This window comes from Leucopleurus acutus (assembly GCF_964270905.1).
Source record: "Leucopleurus acutus genome assembly, chromosome: 13".
Taxonomy (NCBI): Eukaryota; Metazoa; Chordata; class Mammalia; order Artiodactyla; family Delphinidae; genus Leucopleurus; species Leucopleurus acutus.
In genome coordinates, this window is record NC_139155.1 from 14565729 (window position 1) to 14592185 (window position 26457).

The window sequence follows — 26457 nt, forward strand, 5'->3', positions numbered from 1 at the left end:
GAGCCAGTAATGTTCTCCTTTTCAACTTGATACCCTGAATTCACTAATTCAGTTCATTTTTGTCTCCACGAAGTAGTATTTTCATTAACTTACATTCTCTGGGGCTAAACTTTTTGACATTCTTCATTATTTTGTCAGTCATAATGTGAATAACTAAATATTAAACAATCACATTTTCAATATGTACATGGCCTCTCTGATTCTAATATGCATTGCAAGCTGTGGGGATGTGAACCTGGGAAGTCTGGGATGTGATGGCTTGAGTCTCACAAAGATTTGGGGAGGCTGACAGCACCCAGCCAGCTCACAGCACCCTCCCCTGCACAGGAGGAGAAATGATGACTGTTCTTTGCCAGCGTGAGCCAGGAAATTGCTAATGTCTGTACTAAACTGGAGGCACTTGGATTTCATGATCTCTTTACATTCACTTCCAAAGTTGTTGATGGATTAGACTTTTCTATTGCAGAACACGTTTGGGAAAAACAAATAATTTTCTCCAGGAAAGCTGTATGTTCTGTGTTGAAACAAACATATAATTTCTACACATAATGCATTATATTAGAAATAAATAGTCTGAGTTTTTGACATTCCCTTATATCTGGTTCAATTAAAGGTGACTGAGCTTGTTCAATATAAAATAGTAGGTGTGTCATTGTGTTGACACCTAATCAGTTATGATAATATTTGTGAAAAAGAAGGAAAGTGGGATTCCTAGAATGAAGAATCAGAAGATTAATAATGCCTAAGAGTTTATCCAAGGTAGGTTATGGAATAATGAGATCATTTAAACTTAGTTTTAGCAAATAAGAGAAATAATTAATGGTGAGATAAAGAAAATTTTTTATAAGCCCAAAAATAATGACTATTTTACTTTTTTTTTTTTTTTTCCGGTATGCGGGCCTCTCACTGTTGTGGCCTCTCCCATCGCGGAGCACAGGCTCAGCGGCCATGGCTCACGGGCCCAGCTGCTCCGCAGCATGTGGGATCTTCCCAGACCGGAGCACGAACCTGTGTACCCTGCATCGGCAGGCAGACTCTTAACCACTGCGCCACCAGGGAAGCCCAATAATGACTATTTTAGAGGAAGCAGAGATAATGTGTGAACAATGTTTAGAGACACAGAGATTACTTTTATACATTTCCATTTTGTCTTCTGTGCAACATAGTCTGTGTTTCCACTCTATTCTAGGTTCTTCATTATTTAAAAAAAATGACGACTCAAAATGTGTGCTTTAGAATGGTGTTAAGATGTTGCCTTGTGGGGCAGGACTAAAACCCCCAGTTATCACTGTATTGTGTTATGCTTCTGTGAAGCTGCCGTGTTTGGGGTGATATTGAGACAGGCTGGGACCTGGGCCCCTTTGCTGCAGGGCTGCAGTGCTTGCACCTGGACACACCTCTCCTCCAGCAACAAAAGACAGAGAAGCTATATGAGACTAAAAATAACTGGGTCCATGCACAGTTGGGGCAAATTCTGGACAAAAGATACAAAGAGACCAAAAAACCCACTGCCACTTTTGAAGGGCCCAGAGCAAAAGCAGGGTACTGCGCCTGCCCCCTGCACACCACCTAAGTGGTGGGCAGACCTCCCCAGCCACCCCTCTGTCCTGACCCCTGGACACACCCCTACCCTCAACCCATATAAGGAGTGAGCTCGCCCCTGCGCAGGGAGCAAGCAAGGGAAACTGTTGTTCTCACTCCCCGCTGCTGCAGCGGGGTCCCCAGTAAAGCCTTGCCTGAATTTCTTGCCTGGCCTCTGATCAATTTCTAGTGATTAAGGAGGCCAAGAGCCCTGGTAGGTAACAATACAACTTCCCTGCAATATGTCCAGATCTACATACTGTGAGCTGTGTAAGAACTTCGTTCTTCCCTTTATGCCTCAGAGATACTGTCTAGTGTCAAATTACAAAGCCAAATAGGATCAAGGATGTTCAAGAATCTGTAGTCTACAGTGTGCACAGTGTGAGCCATTCATGAAATAATAAAGATGGAACCCCCAGGGTCAGCAAAGCAATTAAGAAGCCAATCCATATGGCATTTCATAAACTGTTTTCATGATGCACTACTATTCTGAATTGTAGAACCAATCAACTTAGTAACCTACTTATTTGTACCACTTGTGAAATATTTAATATACTGTCTTTTAGTTTCACGAAATCTCATGGGGACTTTATGGATACCAGTTGTATGTAAATATTTGAGTTCTCTTCCTCTGTTTACATAGATAAAATAGATGGCTTCTTGGTTTGACTGACTCAAAATGTAGCTATTCAGCTGATGGTCTGGTTTTTAGTTTAGTTGTTGTTGTTGTTTAACCTGATTCCCCCTGGTTAAGTCTTTCACCTGGAGTTGTGTCTGCTGCTCTCACTTCTCCAACTGCTCCCTTTTAGGTATCTGCTTCTCAAATTCACATCTCTGTTCCTGGGCTCCATTCCACAGTCATAGCTCTATATTCCACCTTCCTTAAGGACCTTCAGTCTGATTGTCCTGCTGTCACTTCATATTCAAATTGGAATTTGTCTTCCTCCTTCCCTGCCACTAGTTCCATTATGTATCCTCTATTTCTATCAGTAGTACAATTCTTCTCCCTGTCACCCAGACTTAGAACATCACTGTCATCTTTGATTTCATCTTCCCTTAGCCAAGAAATCAAGAGACAGAAATCGAAGTTTTCTTATTTGCCCCATTCCACCCCTTCTGCTGTTTCCTTACATCCTTATCAGTTCAAATCTGGACCACTCTAAAAGCCTTCTAACAGACTCTCCTGCTTCTAGTCTCCACCCCTAGCAACCAGTGCTGTACGCGGCTATCATATTAGCCTTCCTTTATGTCTCTCACTTGCTCAAAAACTTCGCAGTGACTTCCGTTAGAAATATAACAAATTTGAAACACTGAAGAGCAGGTCTTCATTTTAGGGATCTTTGAACATAAAATTACATTTGCAGCTTTATTTCTAGGTCTTTATATCCCATATCTAGAATGTTGCCCAAAGCAAATATTTTTTGAATGAATAGCTTCCCCCTTCTGGAATGTTTTCCTTTCTTCCTATTTGAATCCTTTATATTCTTCAATTCCCTGCTGAGCTCTCATCCTTTTATTAAGCCTTTACTCATCTTGGTTTCTTGTGAAGGCTTCATTCTACACTAACCAGGTGGCACAGCAAATGCTGCTTCCTGGTTAACTTTTGATGAGTATTGAGTATGTACTCCCCAAGTGGACTTTAAGCTTCACAGGGGCAGAGACTGGGTTTCAGTCATCTTATGCCCCTCATGCCCAGGGCCCTTACAAAGCAGGTGCTTGGTACCTGCTTGAGAATTGATTGGTGAAGGTGGTCAGATGGGTCACTATGTTCACCTCCAGCTGTGCCTTAGTTTCCCTGCATGCATTCTCAACAAGGGCAATATTGCCCCCTAGGGGGCAAAAATCGATTCTTGTTGGGGAGAGGTGAAAAAATCTTAGATACTTATTATATATTACAATGGTTTGTGGCTCTCTAAAGTTCAGCCCTACCCAACAAAGTCTTACTGCTTAATATTTAATTTTATGGGGAGTGGTCAGGGCATGGCAATCAAGAAAAAAAGAGTTTAAACACTGGTTTAGTGCTATGGGAAGTTGGTATCTAGAAGGGAAATAATTATGTGAGAATTGCATGATAAATGTCAGAAAGGAATCCATGAAAAATTGAACTCAAAGAGGGACTCAGGCCTTTCTCTTTCACCGCTGTCACAGCTGCATCCCTCTGGCTTGAGACCTATACTCTCACTGGTTAGGTACTCACTCTGGGGAAAGCGGGGTGGGTTATCATTGACATCTGAGAGGGTGATGTTGACCGTTGTGGTCCCAGCTAATCCGCCAAGCTGCCCTCCCATGTCCTTGGCTTGGATAATCACTTCATAGTATTCTTTGGCTTCTCGGTCCATGTTCATGAGTGCTGTCCTAATTACACCTGCAGAATAGAAATGACTTTGTTTTTAAAAACAAAACCACAAGTTCCATTTTAAAGATTGGGTTCTAGGCTTCTCCTTGTGCATTGTTAATGGCTAGAGTTGAGATGCAAGTCACATCTTTTATTAAATTTGAGGTCAGAATCCCAGCGTCAAAAAAATGCTGTGCTTAAACAAAGGGTGAATAAATAACTATTCCAGCCGGCAGAGCTTCGTGGGCCGATTTCCTTTGGCAACATTACTGAGAAAGAACAGGAGGTGGCAGCAGTGCTTCTCTAACAGGCTGGGGGACTGGCAGTCTGAGACAGTTTCAGGCTGCTCTGTCTCACCAGACAAAACGGGCTTCGGGTCCGGAAAATAAAGCCTCATATGCCTGCAAATCTGTGATTTTAGATAATTCTCCTTTAGCTCTTTCTTTCAGCCCCTAGAGCCCTTGTAGTGTGAATGACTCTTCTTTAGGCAACTCGTTCCTAGTCTTCTTTCTCCTGCCTCCACAGTAATTGTAAGCAGGGTTGGAATTCAGATTTGCTTTTCCTTTTGTTATGTGTTCATTCTGTTTTGTTAGGTTCTGCTTACCTCTGTGCTTCAGTGCATTCCGTGAGCTAAGACATGAAAGATGCTCTGTGAGTTGTTTATTTTTAACAGACATACAGGATGATCTCCCCCAGACCGTAGGGAACAGCACTGCCGTATGATGATATGGTTTCAGTTAGGAAGAGGGGTCTAAGTCAAAATCCTGTGAAATGCGTTGTTTTGATCCTGCCAAGGATGTGTGGTAATGTTTTATATTCCTTTGAACACTTCAACTTAGAAAAGTTGACTTCTGTGCTCTCTAGGTAAAGATTAAAGGCTTGTTTACTTCAGGTTTACAACATGACCCTTGGCTAAGCAGACCTTTTGCATGCCAAGGGAAGGAACTGGGAACCACAAACCTGTCCCCATTTTACTCCTATAATGTATACATATTGCATTATAGTAACAACATTCTAAAGTGAAATATTTAGCATTTTCTTTTTTTAAATGGCCTATGGGCATGGCAATAACGATCTTTTCATGTATTTTTGACCTTAACACTATAGATGCCCCCTGGGAGCTGTCAAAATAATGTAAGGTTCCTCTTGGGATGTAAAGGACACATTACCGACTTCCTGTCTGTATTTTTCCTCCCTGTGGGCACCCCCTCACTCTCCCTCCCTCCATCTGTAGAATGGTTAAAGTTACTGTTTTATGGAAGTCCCTAACAGCAACCTTTTTTCTTTCCTCCTACTAGTGTATACTCCCTCACTTTCTACTTTTATGATACAGTTTTCCAAATGCCTGGTTCCCCTGAGGACTTCTGGAAGAAAATTATATCAGGTTGCTAATAGAAATGTGTTTTTTCTATTTCCTGTAAAGGGATGACTTTGAGTGTTTGTCATTGACTTTACCTCTGTGGCTGTAAGTTTCTTTACTCAAGTTTTGTGTTAATTACTCTTCGGTCCTCAATTTTCCTGTATGTGAAATGGGAGTAACAACACTTCCATATATTTCACTAGTTCACAAGATTATTGGGAGGCTCAAATATGGTAATATTTATGAATGTATTTTAAAAGCGAGAAAGTCTGGCACAAGTGCAAGATAATAATCCTAATAATTGCTCGGCCCAACTTGAAAGTATTAAAGGGAGTCCTTCATAGATAAAACATAAATTCTGTAGTCAAAGCTCTTGGGTAAAACTGAAAACAAAACCAAACAAAAATCCCGAAGCCAGATTGATTTGTTGATTGTTGACGTGCTCTTTCGCAGCGCATTGCTCCTTACCTCCTTACCCACCCGGTAAGGTGTCCTCCCTGTTAGAGTGTCCCACTTAGCACCTCCTTTCGGGGGGCCACGTTCCATGCTCTGTGCTCTCTCCCCCCTCATCACATTCATCCGCTCATTCTGGCCTTGCTCTCTGCTTAGTACGGGGTGGCTCAGTGGGAAGAACATCAGACCACATGTCAGGGGACACCTCTACAACCAGAAGTACTTTGTTAGGTCTCCGTTCCCAATTTCCTTATCCTTTAAGTGAAGAGTGATGGACTGGATTATTCCCCTAAGGTTCTTCCTAGTTTCAAAATCAATTATTCTAGTTCTGTAGTGAGCCCAGGTTAATATGCCAATCCTCTTAGATCTTCTTGGCGTTATAAAAGACCTTACGCCCTGGGAATAAATACAACCATGGTATTTTTGCAGGTTAGTGAGGAGGCATACTTTTGTGTAGGCAGTTCTTTGGGCCTCTCCAATCAGACTTTATCCACTGTCTATGCATTGTGCTGCTCTTACCCACGAGGGCAGTGCTAGTTTGGTCTCTTGATCCCAAAGCTTATAACAGTCCTCTCTAGTTAATACATTCCCTGGAGAGTTCTTGAAAAGGAGAGTTGGGTCTGGCATAAATAGCAGTTACAAATCATTAGAGAATAAAATCAACACCTCTGACTCAAGTATTACATCACATACCTGTTTTGGAGTCCACAGAAAAATATGGCTGGCCCTGGAGGATGCTGTACATTACCCGGGCACTGTTGCCATAGGTTGGGTCATCAGCATCTGTGGCTGTCACCTGGATAACAGAAGTTCCTGAGGGAGAGAGATGGTGGAAACCTATTCAAGTTGAATTGCTAAAGGCTGAATGCAATCCTGAATGGGCAGTTTTAAAGCATTTGCTTCCTTGGGAGGGCCTCTTTCTAGGTCAAGTTTCCATAACTGCTTAGTACAGAAGTACCTCTTCAGTGGGGATGGGAGTTACTTGTGTTTTAAATTCTTAGTAACTCGTAAGGACAACACAGTCTTTGGGCCCTTCATTCTTCTTTTTGATAGTACTAAAATGCTTCTCCCTTATGAATCAAATATTATCTATCTATCATCTATATTTTGTTTTGCTTTTTAAGAACCGGAACTGAATAACAATACTAAGCTTAGTATTACTACTGTTTTATACTATGGCTGTCTTCATTGTCTAAGTAGCTTGGTAGAGTTTTATGATCTGTGAACTGTTGTGCACATTCTGTCCTTCTCCATGTTTAGACAGGAGGATCTTCTATAGTGGAACCGCTGTTTGTGAGAATCAGTGAATCTCCACCTTACCCACTGGTGACATTTCTGGCACAGTGGCGACATAAGGTCCATCCAGGAACTTGGGCTCATTGTCATTGATGTCTTGGATTTTAATGATGAACTCTGACTCTGGCTCCATTGGCCTGCCCGTCCGCCTGTCCAGGGCTTGAGCCCTTAAAGTGTACTGGGCCCTTTCCTCTCGGTCAAGCCTCTGAATGGCATGGATGTCTCCAGTGGTGTCGTCGATGGTAAACACGACACCTGCACCTTCTCCAGAGAGGATGTATTTGATGGATCCATCCCCCCGGTCCATGTCTGAATGAAGCTGAGGAAAAAAAGCACCGACATATGAACAGGTGTCAGAAGTAAATAGAGTTTTCAATATGGTCTAAATTTATGATTTCCTTTCAAACAGAAAGACTTTTTTTCACTCAGATGTTTAAAATGTCTACAGAGAACTAATACGCATTGAACATGATTATATCAAAGAGCAAATATAAGTTGATGAATAAGTAAAGTTTCTCCACATTCCATTCAGTATCCTTAACTTAGTACTGTTTTTGAAGTTCCTTTCCCTGAGAAGTATAGAAAACAGGAGTTCTGGAAAGTGTAGGTCCCAACGTGTACAATAGGAGCAAGTCTAATAAGAAGGAGTCCAGCCTTTCCATTTAATTTTTTTTTTAAGAAAAGGACAAGCTAAACATTTAAAAATTGTACAAGTGTTGATATAAATTAAGTTTTGGAATTTCAGAAACTTTGTGACAGTTCGAGTTGGCTGAGAAGCTGATGAAATAGCTGATAAATAGACCAGTGGCCACCATACTGGAAATACAAAATGGCTTCCAGGGGCTCTTGAAATTCTCTGAATTCCGTAGTTTCACTCAGTGGGACTATGCTTGTTTATGTTTCAGGCATCAAAATGGAATTTTACTGCTGGTTATTATTCTTTGTATCAGTGTATCTCTCCTTTTGGTGGGACCAGTTCTTGGCCTCATAACTGAATCACTCAAATCTATATGTGGAAGGTTCTGTTAGGGACATGCTTTTATCTGTCCATCCAGCTATATTTCCTCCCAAATTACTTTGTAACGACTCTCGAAATGAGTCCAGGGGCACTATTTTCATATTAAGCCTAGAAATAAACTCCTGCACCCCTAATTATAGACAATGTATATAGATGGCAAGAACCCTGGAATTTTGTGCTATCTTATAATAGTCCTTCTCTAAGGGGGCAACAGAAAATTAGTTAACTTAGTCAGCTACCGCCAGCTCTGTTGCTGCTGGGGTAGTTAGCACTTTGCATAGCTCAGTGATGAAGTCCATGAGATATAGTTTATAAAACAGACAGCCAGCGTTAGGGTTAGGCCAGAGAGGCAAGTATATCTGGCCTGAACACTGTCTGTATCAGTTATAAATTGAGTGCCCTTGACAAATTATTTAACGCTTATAACTCTCAGGTTCCTCATATTATAAATGTAGAGGACAATGTTAATTCTCACTGTGAAGGTTTGTTGGGCTCATTAGAGATTAATGTATGTAAAGCACCTAGTACAGTGTCTTTCCCATAATAGGAAAGCTATAAATGGGGCCAATTACCATGATGATATACGTGCATAGAGAGAAGGGTATTAACATGCCCAGCTCTTCTGTACTCCCTTCAAACCTTCAGGAGTGTAGCAGAGACGGCAAAAAAACAACCTGTTGGCCTTTTTGTTATGCATAGCCCAATGGTAGAAGCTGGAGAAGGCTGCCTGAAGCATTGCTGGGACAGTGTTAGTCTGAGGATTAAATGGCACGGACACCAAGAAGACACCTGAAAGTGTATTCACGACATCCTCAGACAAGGATGGGTTTGCAGGTTGTGGCTGGTTTTGAGCTGAATCTCAAATTGACTCACGGCCAAATCACACAGGCAGCGATTTTGCTGCCTAGAGGAATTCAGCTGTGTCTTATCTACAGAAGGGAAGTAAGAGAACAAAATTGACCGAAAAAATAGCTGTGGATTTTTTTCTACTTAAAGAATTCTATTTAGACTATAAAGTTCTCCCATTTTCTCATTCCATATACAGTATTATTAGTTTTTATAAAGTTCTCCCATTTCCTCATTCCATAGACAGTATTATTATTTTTTTATCGCAATCCAAATCTTCTGTTTATGCAGTTAAAAAGGCAGAGGTGCCTAGCTCTTACTGTGTAGAGTAGAAAGCCATTTTATTTGGACCCGGCCACAAAGAAATGAAAATCCATTCCATCTGGAACTGTGTTCCCAGGCAGAGGAATGGAATTGGGAGGAGGAGGACAGGGGTCTAAGGATTAAAAAAAAAAAAGTATATATTTGTGTGTGTTTACATATATATGTCTATACATATATAAATATAAATATACATATACATATAAATACACGTAGTTTTAAGGCATGTGGCATAGAACTTTCACTTAGGATGAAATAGGTTAATTCAGGGCATGGCAGATTATCCAGGGGAAAAAGAAAGGATAGAAGCTGACGTTAAAGAAAATACCCAGGATTGTTTTGAGGTGTTCTATTTGTCATCTAAAAAGTTTTGTCCTATGAACCTTAAGAAAGTTAAGCATACTTGTGATCATCATAGGCCAAGTTGAAGTGCTCTGCCTATGGAGAGTACTTAATAAGTAACAGGAGGCTAGAAATCTTTGCTGCTGTAGAGAAAGTTCTGGTTCCTCAGGAGCTACTCGGCTGGCTGATGTCAGTGGAGTCTGGGCTGAACGTTGGCTCTGTTATCTTTGTTTTTGTTTGTATTGAGAGAAGAATTGGAGGAACTCTGTAGACTGTGAGGTCCTTGAAGTCAGGAACCGCGTGGCTTTCATCTTAGTGTGAGTCCTCACGTGTAGCAAATGCTCAATAAAATTTTATTGAATGAGTGGTGTAGGGTGTAGTAGTAGGGTTAAAGCTTTTAGTGAAACCACGTTACCTTTGCCTTAAAAGAGCTGGCAAGCACCTTTCAGGTACCTTCTTTGTGTGTGTGTGCTTATGGGCAAGAAAGGGGGAGAGGAGGGGGGAAGGGAGGGGGGAGGACATCCACGGAGAAGCAGGAGGGCCTCCTATGAACAGGAGGAGTACCAGCTATGTAAAGGGCCAGGATCTGCTTACACAGAACTAGGTTCTGGGGCCTATACAGCTGACCCTTGAACTACATGGATTTGAACTATGAGGGTGCACTTATATGTGGATTTTTTCAATAGTATATGCTGCAAACAGTATTACACATGAATCTGTGGATGCAGAACCACGGATACAGAGTAAATGGTGATTATGGAGGAACCATGGATATAGACAGAGGGCCGACTCTAAAGTTAAAAATGTATTTTCCAGGGTGCGGTTGGGTGGTGCCCCTAACCCCCACGTTGCTCAAGGGTCACCTGAAATTGTATCAGTTCAGGACCTAGTCAGGGAACAGAGCCCACACCAGTCATTTTAGCAGAGAGAATTTAATATGAAGGATTGAAAAGGCAGAAAGGGAACATTGAGGTATCATAGGAGAGATAATAACTCCAGGAAACAGCTAGCGTCCCTCTGGCTGGGGGAGCAGAGGGCAGAAGTTGGGGCTCTTGGAATCTGGGCATTTGGAGGAGGCTGGGCCAGAGACCTCTGAGAAGGGAGCGCTGCCCCATCAGGCTGGAGCTTCAGGAGTTTAGAGGAGGTGCCCCCCAGCGCCCACCTCCCACGGAGCAGAGACTCAGACTTCTGAGAAGGCGGCGCCATCCAGTGGTGCTGATACTTCTCAGCGGGTGTGATGAGGCTGGGGCTGGGAGTGTGGAAAGAATCCAGAAACTGGAATCAACTGCTGCAGGTAAAAAGAACAAGTCCCTTCTCCCTCCTCCTGCCTCTGGTTCTCCCTCTAGTGCATTCTACTCTCAGAACCCAGTGGGAGCTGGTTGGAAAAGGAGAAACTGGTTTGCAGAGTTCCAGCCCCAGCATCACAAAGTGGAGTATGGAAAGGTGACTACAGAGCTGAGACACTAGCTTAATAACCAGCACAGTACTGTGCATTTAATATTAGGTTTACCAGCCATAGAATACACATTTGGTTGTGAAAATTGAAAAGAAGAGATATTAACAGCTTTTCTCTAAGTCACTCAGCAAATTGGCACTGCAATAAAAATGTGTTTTATGTTTATCCATTCTTAATTCAGCTAACACTGACTGAGCACCAGCTCTTTGGAGGAAGGTAAGGAACTTCTGGAGTGGAGTTGGCAGCACGTGGTTATGTACTTATACTAGACAGGCAGGTGGATAGTCTACGTAACCTAACAATTCTTTAGTCTATAAGATCTTGAGCCAAAGGAGTAGTGAATGATGGGAGTACATGAAGATCATGAAAAAATGTTAAACACAAGGGTGACTTTCACTCCTTTTGCTGTCTTTCATGGTGCCTCGTATAGTTCCAGGAATGCAGCAAGTGCTTACAGTTTGTGGTTAGACAGCTTCCATGTAGTTGTTAACCTCAGTGTGACTTGGGACCACAGGTTCGTGCGTAAGCACAAGCTCTCTGCATCCCCCTCTTTGCATATGTCAATATAATCTAGCTTTAACTCGACACTGCCTTGTCCCTGGAAAGCCCAGTGTGGATTTTATAAGGCCATACCAATTACAGCTGATAATTGTTACCACACTCCTTTGTGAAATAAGCAAATACTCAGGCCAGCTCTCTAAACAGACATCTTCCAGAGCTCAAGGTGACAAGCTGAAATGCCCCTGGAAGAGAGGGAATGAAAGGTGGTTGGATTCTCTTTCAAAAGAAAGTAAAGGGGAAAAGTGCCTGGGTAAGTGAATACATAATTATCTTCTTCATGTGGAGGTGACATACCCAATTCAGGGTAAAAACTTTCATTGTTTGCTGGAGTGTTGGTTGGACAGGATGACTGTGGAGATGCGGAGGTATCCTGTGTCCTGGGTTGGGGTGATTAGGAAAGGGTGAGCACTAATCATGAGTACTAGAGGGTACTACACAGCTGTGTGCTCCCACCTTCAGGAAACAGGCTTGGTTACATTCCTGGTCTCACCGACACCATTGATGCTTCTGTGTATCTTTCAGGGCCAGGTCTAAAGTCATGGTCATGTGCAGGGCAGTGTAAAAGAAAGCCCATGGCTTCGGTTTCAGATTTCCTGTTGCCTTCTGTGTAACTTTGGGCAAGGAACGTAACCTCTCCGAGCCTTGTTCCCTACTCTAATTATCAAAATAGTGAATTATACTTACCTCGTAACATTGTTATGATGATTAAATGATCTGCTTTATGAGAATATGACTGACACACGGTACTGTGGTAGCCCAGAAACTTGTCAGATACTCTTGTCTTTCTGCATTTTTGTATGTCCAGTTCTGTGCTGGGTACTCAGTGTTAGGGAAATGTAGGGAAGGCCAGGGATGGCATCTCAGTTTCTATCTTTGGGAGGAGGGAGGAGGGCTCTAAACTGTACAAATACACAAAACAATTACCGAATACAAAAACATTTTCTTAAACCTATTTTAGCGGTAGCTATGTGTGTCTAGTTGGAAGAAATGTTTTACAAATATCAAGTTGATAGAGATCTTTGGACTCTGAATAGGTGGAAGATGTATTCATGATGGAAAAGGCTTTTAAGCTGGGGACGGTTTAACGGACGGTTAAAACCATAGGGATGACGAATCCACCCAGGGAATGAGTGTGGATAGGGAAGACACCCAGGGCAAAGCTTACAGGACCACCAGTGGTTGGGGTCAGGCAGAGGGAGAGGACCAGCAAGGAGGCTGAGAAGGAAGGAGGAAAAATGGGATTGTGAAGGTCATGAAGCTGAGAGAAGAATGTGAGTCGAGAAGGAGGGACTGGGCAGCAGTGTCCAAGGCCGCTGTTGGGTGGTTCCATAAAATGAAGCCATTGGGTCTGGTGGTGGGGAGGTCCTTAGGAGCATTGAAAAGACAACTTTAGTGCAGAGTGAGGGCAGAAGTCAGATAACTGGGTTGAGAAGTGGGTGGGAGTTGAGGAAAGAGCTTATGTAGACAGCTCTTGAGAAGTTGTGGTTCTCTTATTATGTGGTTTTCCAAAGTCACTCTGGAAGCAATTGGCAGAGCTGGGTTTTGAACCCACATATGTTTGACTCTGAAACCCACACTCTTAGCCTCTGTGCTAAACAAGTGTTTGTTATTTGAATGAATTATTTATTTTCTAATTAGTTCCTTGTTTCCCACTTTCTCTCATTTGGTTGCTTTTGCAAAGTGGTCTCTGATTAACATCCAAAATAAGTAAACACAGGAGAAAGCCCGGATTAAAAATGAAATGATGACAGATAAATCAAGGGAATTTGAATATAAAGTTTATAAATATAGTCATTGATTGTCTCCAACTATCCTGAAGCACAAGCTAGGATCTTCTGAAATGAATGTTTTATTCTTTTTATTTCCATTAAATTAAGGCCTCAGGCAATACCTGTGGAAATGCTTTGAAAAAAAAAAAAAGGCAAAAAACCCTCTACTCCTACCTTTGCATTTCCCAGTTTATATCTTCCCCATCCTGTTATTCCTGAGGCTGCTGCTGCCTCTGGGGGGACTTGAATGGTTCTTACAGGGTCCAAGGCTTTTCCTGCAAAAATCCAATTCCTAATATTTCCCACTCAGAACAGAGGCAAGAACAAGGAGAGAAATCTTTCCTTTCTGATCGGTATCTGACACAGCAAAAATTAGATTTCAGCTAGCTGTCAAGTAACATATATCTAGTTAAAATTGTTCTCAGGCCTTAGACTATGTGAGCTTTCATAGGCAATTCATATTCTTATTCAATGTCAATATTCAATATTCTGATCATTTATCTTTCTCTTTGGCAGTTCTTACCTTGCCGACATACAAAGGGTCAGTTCCAGTGTATTCTTCCAGAACAAAAAATTGGTTCCAAACCCAGCTCCTCTTTGTCCGAGAGTGTGACTGTGGTTTGTCTGACAGGAACGCTTCTAATTTGCCTGGCGGTGTTGGTGTGCCCGAGAGAACAGTGGTTGTAAGGTCCATCAATCCCCAGAAGTACAAGGACATGCCAAGTCCAAGCCAGCTCTTTGCATTGCTCATTCTACCAGAAGTCCACATGGGATTGCCAGGTTTTCAGAAAGTGAAGTTCAGGATGATAAAGCCACTGAACTTGAGTATTTTCCAAATAAAAAAGTAATGCAGTTTATTGAACACTTATACTTCCCAAATGAGGTCCTGATTCAAGTCAGTCTACTTGACGTTGACTTCCTGTCAAGTTAAGGAAAACACAGTGTGATGATGTCAAATTCTTTCTTGTGGGCTTACAGCAAGTTTTCAAGAAATGTTAGTAAATATTCATTTTTTCTACTCAACAAATTGAAGAGTCATAACACTGCTTTAGAAGTGTTTGAGTAATAAATAATATTTTGATAAAAAGAAGACAACTTATGTTGACATAGTCAATCCCAAACCTTTAAATATGGATTTTAGAAAGAAATAAAACTAGTGAATAAATTTCTTCTCACTGGTAACTAGAGGGCTATGCTGTATTATTGATTGACTTGAATTAATAGTGTGCTCTTTGAAATATTTTTAAGACAGTCTCCTACATTCTTAAAAATAGTATTCATTTCTAGAATTTACAGCTAATAACTAATATTTTCATTAGCCCAACTGCTTTCATTAGAAAACTAAAAGCAAAATCTAACTATTTTTTTGTCACCCACAATTATACTTTGTCTACTCCATGTTATTGATAATATTGGGACTCTTGGACTTCATTTATAAGCAGCCATGGATCACTTCTGACTTTAATCATTCTCTGAGCTCATGGTGGAATTCGAGTTTCACACTCTACTGCTTCAGCTCTGAAGCACTGATAGTGGCTGCTAATGTAACCTTTCTAGGATTTGAAAGGTCAGTTAATCATTATATCATTCACAATAGACTTTAAAGTGCTATTAGTTACATGCTATCCTGGGCACGCTAAGAGAGTCTAGCCAACAATTTTTTTTTTCTGAGCTTAAAGACTCATTTAGGCAAAGGGATGCTGACTTCTACCCTGGGGACACCTTTTCATCAAACTTCTTTTGTTGCTATGAGGTCAGATTAGCTGGTGACCTCACTCCTGGGCTATGACCTCATCAACCTTTTCTTCCTTTACTTTGGCTGGATTTAATGAGTTGGCATAGCACTCAAGCCACTCTGTCAGAACAACTAGAATGTCTTCTGTGGGCTTAGTTTCACTGTTAATGTGGAGAACTGCTGTCATCTTCTCATAACAAATGTGTTTATTTGGGGATTTCAGACCTATGCAACTAAGCAATGCTCCATTTCTACAAGTGGTTTAAAATGAATGCATTGCTGCTAACTCAATTACCACCTTCCACCTGTCATCAGCAGAACTCGTTTTAGCTTCCTCTCAAATACTATTAAAATGAACAAAAGAATTAAAAAGATATAATCATTTCATACAATATGCCATTTCATTTCTGTATAAGAAGTCACTTCAGTGAGAGCTGATAAAGAGGAAAAAGCTATAGAATTTCTTTAACAGAATGAGAGGCTGTGCCTCTTATCAGTTAGAGCTCTAAAGGCAGATTGATTGTCAAGTAAAAGCAAGCCACCTGTGCCTTATTTGGGGTGATGTGTTTGTTAATAAAGAACAGTGGTTTGCTAGAAGGGGGGTCACCAAGTATTAGCTGTTCCCTTTCTCTTTAGACTGATCGACAGACACCCAGCTCATGTTTCTCTGATCCCTGTCTAAGGGGAGACATTCTGGAGAAAGGAACCTTAACCCCGGAGATGAATTAATGAAAAAGATTGGTGAGAATTAGCTATGCTGTTTTAGGGACCTAGAAGATGGACTAAAGGGCAATACCCAAAAAAAAAAAAAAAAAAGGTATCGCCAAAATGAATACTGGGATTGGTAACCACAATGGGAATGTTCCATATGTTGTGAGATACAGACCTATCTGTAGTTTCCCCAAAGTTCACTAGACAAAGGGTCACTAGCCAGTTTGGCTCCTGGTTCTGCGTTCATCACCTCTGACGTGTTCACTTCTATGAATTTTTGTTCCTCATCTGTTAGGCAGTGAATGGTAGTTCTCCCACCTACTTCACAGGATGACCATGAGGATCTGTTGGGATAACGTAGGTGAAAGTATTCCGTAAATGGCTTAAGGTGTCAACGGACGTTTGAACAGCTACATAAGGAGCAATTACCTGGGTCATGTGTAAAAATGATGAAGCTGAGCCTGAAACATCTTGTGGGCACTTTTTGGACCAAAATTCTGAAAGAGCCTAATGTATATATATTAATTTACAGATCTCTGCATCAATGATAAATACTATTGGGTAGTAAATCTGGCCCAGCCCAATTCTGTAATAACCCAACTTTTTTTTTTTTTTTTTTGTATGAGGAAATATCAAAGGACTATCTCTTCGAAAACTCTGTAGAATAGAGAAAATTCTCTTTTTGGGTCATACTTATCAAAGATAGAACTCAAATATATATACTTTAATGTATTTCCTTTAATGTCTGTGTTTCGTATGTGGACATTTTGTCTAAGCATTATTTTTGATGATTTTCTCTGTCTACTTTTAGCATCTTGTTTTTGGGTTCTAAGTGAGCAGGTGCATGTGTGTGTTGTGTGTGTGGAGGGGGTGCAAATGTCTCCTCTCCTGTTTCCACTGGGTAAATTTTCTGGAAAGAATGAGATTTGAGGAAATTTTGAGGACTTTTAAGACTGTCCCTTATATTCCCCCATCTCTTACAAACTAGACATGCATTCTTGCCAATTCAAACCTCCTATCTTTACCTGTAAGTGTGATCTGAAGAGCTCAGGAAAAAAGAAGGCATTCTATGGAATCTTTGTGATGAATATTTTGTAGGCCGTTCAGTTGCCTCAGCTTTCATCTCTCTTTCCTGCCCACTTTGGCCTCCTATACACCAGTGCAAAGCCCTCACATTCTTCCCTTTCATGGGACACGTACAAAAGTGGCTTTTGGATGTCTAGGACCTGTGGAGTCCTTGGTGATCCTGTGAAAGCTCTGGTGGTCCATGTGCCCCTTTCACATTCCCCCTGACACACCTGAAACTTCAAAGCCTGACGTGCCTGTAAACTCTCTTCTGTGTTAAATAACTTGATAGCTACAGTTGATTAGAAAGCACTTTATTCCTGCTTTCTCATGGCAGAATGCATGGAAAATACCCCCTGCCAAACTTTTCAGGAAGTAAAATCTGGGTTATCCAATAGTTACATTATTCTTTTCACAATTAGAGCTGTTTATACAAGTGAGGGGAAAATCAGTTCTGTCAAAAATACTAACCAGTCTGCAATTATTGTAAATAAAATGATTCTCATATTCATTTTTTTTCCTATGGGATAAGAATAGCGATGATGTGTTTGAAGGTAGGCTAATTGCTGTTGTTCTTATTAAGGAAGAGGCTAATATATGTATACATGTGTATATAGGTCTGCTTTGGAAGACCACATATGCCACACGAAGACTACATTAGTGGAAATTGACTTCTGTGTTAAATGAGTCTTTTAAAAGTTTTTTTCCCCCCATCCTGCCTGAAGAAAGTAAACAGCTTGGTAATGAACACAGTAGGAAGAAATTAAAGTTGTACATAAAATGTGCTCTCAGTGAACTGTTTATTTCTTTACTTAGATTTGTTGTGATATTTAAAATGTAGGGGGAAGGGACGGTTACTGCTTTCTCCTTGAAATGAACTGGGCTTTTATGGTCTCCCTCTGATTTCTTTCTTCATTATTCCAGTTTTCCTGAGCTTTCCATGGTCAATGGAAGATGTCATTTGAGCTTTACTATTCAGTAAAGCTCAAATGACATCTCTACAGAAGGAGAAAGTCAGTCGCCTCTGCTAGTGACTCCCCCTGTGAACAGTGGGGTGTTTTAATTTTCTATTGTCGACTCACACCTTTACAGAGGTAAATGGAGGCTGTCGTGCTGTGGTTTTAGGCAGCTAAACTTCTTATGCCATCACTTTTACTTTTACTTATAAAAAGAGTTTCAAAAATGTACTTAAAAAGAAAGACAAAACTTTGTGAAGATCCTAGGTATTAAAGTGAGATATGACTGTGTACCCGAGGTGCATCAACATTCAGTCAGAACACAGCTCGGTGTCACAACATTATCTCACCTCCCAATCAAGGGTCTCTCTTGAGAAATATGAATAAACACATTTTACTTCAGAGTCAAATCCTTCAGATTGGAGTATAGAATCCACAGAGAACAGGTGGTCCCAGGTATAAATTGGAGTGAAAAATTGATATGCTGATGGTGTTTTTGACTATGTACAGTTCACAAACAACAAGATTCCCATTGTGGAATCCCATGAAGAAAATATTTTCAGTGCTTCTGTAAACAAACTTTCAACATTCCTGGATCTGTATGTGTATGTCTGTGCTACTGACGAAAGCTTACCAGTGGGGCTCTGTTTTGGAAATGGTGTATAGTATGGTTTTGTATGCTGGGAGGTGAGATAGTTTCCTGACCTGAAGTCTTTTTCATTTACTACAGGTGTTCCATCTCACTTTTCAACTGGATAGTCATTAAGTGAGTAGAAGCTCCAATCCTCTTTTGTGGCCATCAACTCAGCAGTCTACCCAAAGCTAGCCATCTGTGGAGGTGACCAACTATCAACAGAACCAGAAGAGGTTGTCCAGGTACCAGATTTCCTGGATTTGGGCTGTGCTCTCACTTCCATTCACCTACTCCACACCTTACCTGCCTCATGACACTGCCCCAAACTCCAAAGTTAACCTTTCTGAAATGGGGTATATCTTAAAATCATTATGTAGATTTAATATGGTCATATTTCCTCTCCCATCCCTCAAAGAAGCTGTTAATAAATTGGTGGTGTGTCTAGAATTGAAGAATTATGCTATTACCTTTTTGTTTTTGAAAAAAATCAAACAGAAGAAGAACAGAATACTTAATTTCCATGAAGAGTTCTTAGAAAAGGTAGTCATCACTCTTGTTTATTCTAATTTTGATTATTTATTATTCTATGAGTTCCTGCTCCTCCAAGTTCCTCAAAAACTGTGGAAACCCTGAGCCTAAAGGTTCAGCTCTTATGGTGTTCATTCAAGCTGTGATCAGTCTCTGAAATCCTCCCTTTCTCACCACTTGTTCTTTTTGCTCTCCTTCTCCTTCCCACCACAAAACTAGTTTAGGAGAGAGGGAGTGCTGTTTTAAGACATTGAAAAATGGAACTGTGGGGTTGATGTGGCTGAGGGGGAGGTATAGGGTAGCTCAAATGAAGATTTTAGGAACAATATATGGTCTTATATAAGGCTAGGGTGTGTGAGTGTGTGTGTTTCCACATGTGGGTGAGAGGAATATAACAAAAAATGATAGAAAGCTTGAATTTTATGTAATTAAGAGCTGGCTTTGAAAACCTGATCAGTCCCATAATAAAACCTGCTTTGTGTATTCTGTATATACACTGACCCTCTAGATATAAATTCCCTAGCTTGGGTCACGAATAAAGGAATTTCCACTTTAGAAATCCTTTTGCTAGAGTTCATGCCCAATTCTTTGTTTTTCATTCTCTTTATAATCAATTTTTCCAGTTGAGGGTGTCCTGTCTTTCTTTCCATATCCTCCAAGAATGGCAAATAGATTCTTACTGATCCTTTCACACATACTTAGTATCTAGTAAATGTTTTAATCCTAAAGGAGCCAGGAGGTTTTTGACCTACTTTGCCCTTCCTCCAGTTTTCCCTTTTAATCAAGCTAATGAAACTACCTTTCAGTCCCTGGGCACTTTCTGTGACACACTTAGACAAGAATGATCAATTTTGATTTTTCAGAGTTGTCTCACATGCTCATTAATTTCCAGCCTTATGCGACATTTATAATTATATTGAATTTGTGCTTGTTCATTACAAAAAAGCATGGCTAAAATTCTTCTTTGATAAGAAGTTACATGTACACCTGAAACTATCACAGCGTTGTTAATCAACTGTACTTCAATACAAAATAAAAAGTTAAAAAAAAAAGGAAGTTAGAAATAATCACTACTCAGCGTTTTCTCTTATAGCTTTGACTTTGTACAGAACTTTAGGCAGGTAGGACAATTCTGCAGTCTTCGCTGGACCATAAAGATTAATCCACAGGAGGAAGAGTTTGGGGGAAAAAGTTAAGTTTGCTGTCTGAAATTAAGACAATTTATTAATTTGATAAATACTTGAGCATCAAATATGTTTAATCAAAGAACGGTTCGTGAAGCCAAACAAAACTTCGTTTCAATTTTAGCCCTACCACTTCTCATCTGTGCGCTCTTTGAGCAAGTGACTTGAGCTCTTTCAATTTCATTTCACCATCTAGAAACTGGAGATAATTATAGACTGTCATGGGGTGATGGTCAGAATTAAGGGAGAAAATATATATGAAGCTCTTAGCACGGTGTTTGGTAAAGCCCTGCGCTTGAAACATAGTGAGTAGGTGCTTCCCTACTTCAAGGAGTTTGCAGTTTAGTGGGGCAGATCCTACCATTAATCCGAGCGTGGAAATAGTAGCAGGAGTAGGCTCAGGCATAGCACCCTTACTAGCAGCGGTGACGATTGTGCTGGAGCAGCAGCGGGAGTGACGGGAGCAATCACAGCAGAAGAACTAGCATATGGCGTGTTTACTCCGCGCCAGGCTGTGTTAAGTAACATACATTTTCTTTGTCATTTAATCTTTACAAGAATTCCATGGAAAGGTATTCTTTTCCCATTTTACAAAGAAACAAATGAATACTGGTGTGCTGGGGTCAGCTCCTTCCGGCTATCACTAAAGCCGGTTTGCACGTATCTTTCCAACTCCTTGAAATCAACCATGGTATGAATATTTGCACCACAGCCATTGGCAAATGCCACATAGCGAGTCATGGGATGAACTGGAATTCTTCCTCAGGAGTGACTCTGTAGCACGTGCTTTGTACATGACTAACTATAACATGGATCTGTTTGTGATAAGGGCCCTAAGACCCATAAAAACAAAATGCTACACCTGGTCGGAAGAGGGAGAAATGATTTCTACCAGGGAGGAAAATGTTTAAGGTAGCATATGAACTAGGCCTCGCAGGATAGAAAGGAGGGCATCCAAGTGAAAGAAAATGCAAGTGCAGAGATGTGGATGCAGGATGGAAAGGGCCTGTCTGGGGGAGAAAAATAATTTAATTTGCTTGGAGAATGAGGTCGATTCGGGAGGGTAATGAGAGGTAAGACAGGAAATACAGGCAAAACCCAGTAGCTAGGAGCTTTGAATATTGCTGGACTGGCGTGTTTGGAATATATTTAATTGTCCATAGTGAGCAATTAAAGGGTTTTAAGCATGTCAATGTACTTGTTCAAATCTCTGTTTAGCTGTGTTGCTGGAGGGGAGTGGAGAGGGATGAGGGACTCAGCTGAGAGTCCAGGGAAGCTGGTAAGGAGACCTTCAACCAGGGATGGGGGCGGAGAAGGTCGGTGAGACATCTGAACTCCTGAGGCAGAGTCCCCAACACTTGCAAACTGACTAGATATGAAAGAAGTTGGGCGCGGGAAAACAACGACAAGGAAACTTCCATGCTTAGGTGATGGCAGGAAGTTGAGAGGAGGCACTAGTTAGAGGCAAGGTAATAAATTTGATTTTAGACTTAGGGATAAAAAATTCATTCTTCTATGCCTGATTATTTAAAGAGGCAAGAACTTCCCTTCTCTTTTTAGTCCAAAACTTCAAAGCAGCTTTGGGCATAAAGAATGTGAGCTCCTGCCTCTCCCTTGGAGCAATTATCGCCACTCCCCGAGCCCGCATGCTGAATCCAGGCTCACCGGATGAGTTGGGTGGCGGGGGGCGGGCTGGGGGCTGGGCCTGCTGTAAGTGGCTTCCTGTGGCCGACTCGAACTTCAACTTAACTAGGGACTTTTTTGACCTGTCAGTCCCCACATGTTATTCCTTTTACACAATACTGACTCTCATATTGGAGTCGTGGGTATTTTATCTTTCATTCTTCTAATGCATAAAGGATGAACACAAAGGCAACAACTGGATAATCTGTTAAAGGAAAAGAGAAACCCCTGGAAAACAAAACAAAACGAAGCAAAAGTCTCATTGATATTTATTATTTATTCTGTTAAAGGAAAAGAGAAACTTGTCTTCTAGTACATGCTTTCAAAAACAAAATCTCTCTTTGAAGGAATGGTGCATAATTGGAATCAGGACACCTTGGTAAGACTCTTTCCAACTCTGCCATTCGATATGTGGCACATGGGTGTCTCCTTAACCTTTCTGAGTCTCAAATATGAGGATGATAATCTTCTTTAAAGGAGTATCACAGATTATCGTACCTATTGCTATAGATTAAGTTCTGTTTTTATTTATCTATTTTACTTCCTATATGTTTCCCTTTTTGTCTATCTTTTTCTCAAAGCACCCTGTGCATTTCCTGTCTTGGCTTTTCATTATTCAGTATTGTAATTATTTACTTGTCTCTCTCTTCCCCATACTGTCAGCTCCTTGAAGACCCAGAGAGTGTCTTTTATCCATGTATCCTTGATACCCAGTGTAGTATTTGGCACATACTAGGTGCTTAATAAACATGAACTGAGTGCAAACGTATTTTTAAGCTATAAAAAGTATTTAACAGCTTGATATTATTCTTTCTAGGTCTTCAGGCTTTTATTTTAAGTTAATTAATATTTTTCCATGCTGATTTTAATAGCTATTCTTACCAGCAGTATATTAAGTGGTGTGTAATTAGTATAAAGGCAACAGAAGTCAAGGAAACAGTGAGATTTTACAAGTGATATTTTTGGACACTAAATGTAATAAACCTTTACATGTCAGAAGTGCTGTAGACACCAAATGTAATAAACCTTTACACGTCAGAAGTGCTGTAGATCTTGGCATCACTTGTTGTAATGTAAAGAATCCTTTGTAGAGATGCTTGGAAACCTTATGAGGGAATCGGGATTTGAAAAATTACAGTGGCCTAAAATTATGTAATATTTTGTAGTTGTTTACTTAAAGGGATAGGACCTTGAAGTTATCTCTGGTGGTTTAGCTTTTTACTTCCTTAATTTCAGGGGAGGGGGGAAGGGGCTGATACGCGGTCTTTTTTCTCTAATTCTTTTCAGGGTCAACCTCCACCTGTTCCTTCACCGTTCCCCATCCGCTCTTCATTCATTGAAGAGTCAAATGGGAAAAAATAAACCTTGAAAGTTAGTAGAACACACAGAAAAACAAAACAAAAGATACTAAGAGAAGATGTAGGTGAATATTATTTTTACAATACCTTCCCAAAGTATTATCAAAGGTAGTGAAGGAAAATGTTGATAGGTTGAACTAAATACTTATTAGGAATTGTTATATTTTTATGTATAAATATTAGGCAGCATGAGTGAGAAAACAAAGGCTTATTATCCTTAGCATATTAAGGAATCTTTATGTTCAGTGTTAAAAATGAGTTATTCCAATAGAATATTATCAAATGACAATAAGAGAAATTCATAAAAGAGGAAATAACATGACCTGTAATATATGCTAAACATTTTACTTTCACAATTAGCTGAAGAATACAAGCCATTTTCAACTGATTAAGTTGAAAAACATTAAAAAATAAGCTGGCCATGTTTCTGAGAATGTGGGGAACTGCACATTCTCGTATACTTCAGACAGGATTGTAGGCTGACAACAGTTTTCTTGAAAGCAGTTTTGCAATGTGTCATGTCTTTAAAATGAATATGCAATTGATCCTAAGGAAAGAATTATGATACATATTTTATTTGAATTTAAATGCATTTATATTTATTATAGTATTTTTATTATAGCAAAAACTAGACTAATCTTGATTTCCAACAACATGATTTAAAAAATTATGATATCCCATGCAAAGGGACACTATGTAACTCTGCCTTTGAAAGAAGATCAAGAATTGGTTTAAAAGCTGTCCTGAAAAACACCATTTATTATCAACTTCTTAACACATGTTGCCACACACCCTTCAATTGGAGAAACAAAATTTAGCCACTTCACAGTTTTATCAGAAAGGAAGAAATCTACTCTAGAAATACCTCAAATGAACTAATACAGTAAGTCAAGTTATGTTAGAATTAGCTGATCCTAGGCTGATGCTGTCCACTATCTATAGATCTCAATGAACTTTTGAGAAGGTAATTGTAGAAAGCATTGTCCCTAAGCCTGAGATTCAATATTCTCTTCTCCACCTTGGTACCACTTGTATCTTGGATCTCCCCAACAGACCATGACCGGCTGGGCATACACATATGATAAGAGTGGTTATTTGATCTGTAGGTTGCAGCAGCAACCTGTCTCTAATTATATAATAGTAATACAATCATGGGGCAGAGATTGGTTAAGTGTCCTCATTTTTCTGGGCTATTTTTATTCCCTGATTGCTCTTCAGTAGTGTTCTGTAGCTCAGTAACTGGAATCACCTTTCAAGCAAGTGTGTGAGGTGGTCTTCATTTGGACTCTGAACAGAGTCCCCCTGCCTCCGAAAGTCTAGTCCCATTAGCCTCTGTTAGGATTGTTGAATATATACCCGAGTTTGTATTTTTCTTTATGGAGTTCCACCATGTTAACAAGTGATGTATAAAAAAAGATTCCCAAATGGCCCAAGACAAACTGGTCTAAAACTAGGTCCTTCCAAGCAAAGTCGGGTCATCCTGAAGTGACCAGCATTCTCAGGAGGGAGAATTGTTTTGCATCCAGGATCTTCTCAGTCCTTTCAGGCTCATCAGAATCCAGTCTAGTTTTGGCATGAAGGTCATTAGCTAGCTAGGCTCAGACCTGGATCAAGAGGCACAAATGTCTCATTCAGTGAGGAAAGGGGGATCTGATCCTCTGATCTTCAATCATCTGACGTTGGACTGGATTATTTTGGCACTACTTCCTGATTTCTGGCTAGCTATTGCTATGAAACAAATCACCTCAAAACAGCATTTTATTAGCTTTTGTGGTTTCTGTGGGTCAGGACTTTGGATGTGTGTCGGCTGGGTTGGTCTGGCGTGGCGTTTCTCAGGCCAGGGCTCCCACATGGGTGCTACTGCTCCCATTCTTAAAGCAGAAGCCACTTCCCCTTTCATGACCCAGCCTTGAAATCCTCTCAGCTTCACTTCTGCTGCATTCTGTTGGTTACGAGCCACTAGCAAGTCCACACACACAAAGGGAAGGGAATTAGACTCCACCTCTTAATGGGGGAGCGGCAAAGCTCCAGAAGAGCCCGTGGGATGGGAGCTATTATGGTGGCCGTTTTTAGGAAATGCAGTCTGCTATACCTGGATTGTCATTAGGCCATTCAGGGCCATTGAGTTCAGAGTGGGAGAACTTTTGTAATCTCAGAATAGCAAAGGCAAGTTTTTGTATTTAGAAGGGGATTGGTGGTGGTGGGGATAATTATTCTTTGGTTTAAAAAACATATATAGAACATATTCTGTCCAAATGACCTAATTTCCATTTAGGAATGGAATATGTTGTACAGAGATGGGTGCATCTAAAGGAGGGGGCTCTATGTGAGCTGTACATACAAAACGTTTGATTATGTCTTACCAGGCATAACAGATGAAAAGGTATGGTTCTGACTGTTCAGTACTGAGTGTCTGGAGAATTGTTATCAGTGGATCATTCTGAACTTTAGTGCATTGACAAGTGCTATTATAGTAAGTTCTGTATCAAGTGTTTAATATTCATTCATAATTTTAAGGATATCTAAAGCCATGGTCACTGAGTACTGAGATTTTACCGAAGCGAACAAGTGAAAATGATGGTGATAAAGGATGTGGCTTGGCTTTCAACACGTGGCTCTTTTGGAGAGGTGTTAGAATATAAACAGAGCAATGATGACTACAATAAAATCTAGTAACATCTGGAAATGAGAACTCATTGAACAAACATAAGATTGGTGGGTCTGGACTTCCCTGGTGGAGCAGTGGTTGAGAGTCCGCCTGCTGATGCAGGGGACGCGGGTTCGTGCCCCGGTCCAGGAAGATCCCACATGCCGGGGAGCGGCTGGGCCCGTGAGCCATGGCCACTGAGCCTGAGCATCTGGAGCCTGTGCTCCGCAACGGGAGAGGCCACAACAGTGAGAGGCCCGCGTACCGCAAAAAAAAAAAAAAAAAGATTGGTGGGTCATTGTAGATATTTCCTCCCAGTATGACTCCTAACTTTTTTCTTTATTGAGTCTGTTGCTCTGTTTTTTTCTAACCTGGAGAACGAATGGCACTTCTAGCTATCCAAGTAGAAACTCAGAAGTCAGATTCCTTCTGTCCCCAACCCCCCATACCTGGTTACTTAGACCTGTCAAATTCTACCAATTCTACCTTCTAAGTCTTTCTCAAATCCATCTTTCCTCTCCATTCCTGCTGTACTTGCCATAGTTCTAGTGTTTTAAATTTCATATTTTCACCACTGCGGCAGCCTCATAACTGGTGTCCCTGTTCTAATCTGTTCTC

The 26457-nt window shown here is 40.6% G+C and overlaps 1 protein-coding gene across 1 annotated transcript in view; it reads right to left on the minus strand.

The window, feature by feature from the left end:
• The window catches only part of CDH20 (cadherin 20), a gene marked incomplete at both ends in the record, with an annotated part of 60230 nt that extends 46123 nt beyond the window's left edge, over nt 1-14107 (minus strand). Inside the window, 4 exons of the mRNA XM_082853480.1 lie at nt 3779-3946; nt 6423-6542; nt 7050-7344; nt 13862-14107. Coding sequence (XP_082709606.1) covers nt 3779-3946; nt 6423-6542; nt 7050-7344; nt 13862-14107 — 829 coding nt within the window. The remainder of the gene's footprint in view (nt 1-3778; nt 3947-6422; nt 6543-7049; nt 7345-13861) is intronic.
• Nucleotides 14108-26457: the final 12350 nt, after the last annotated feature.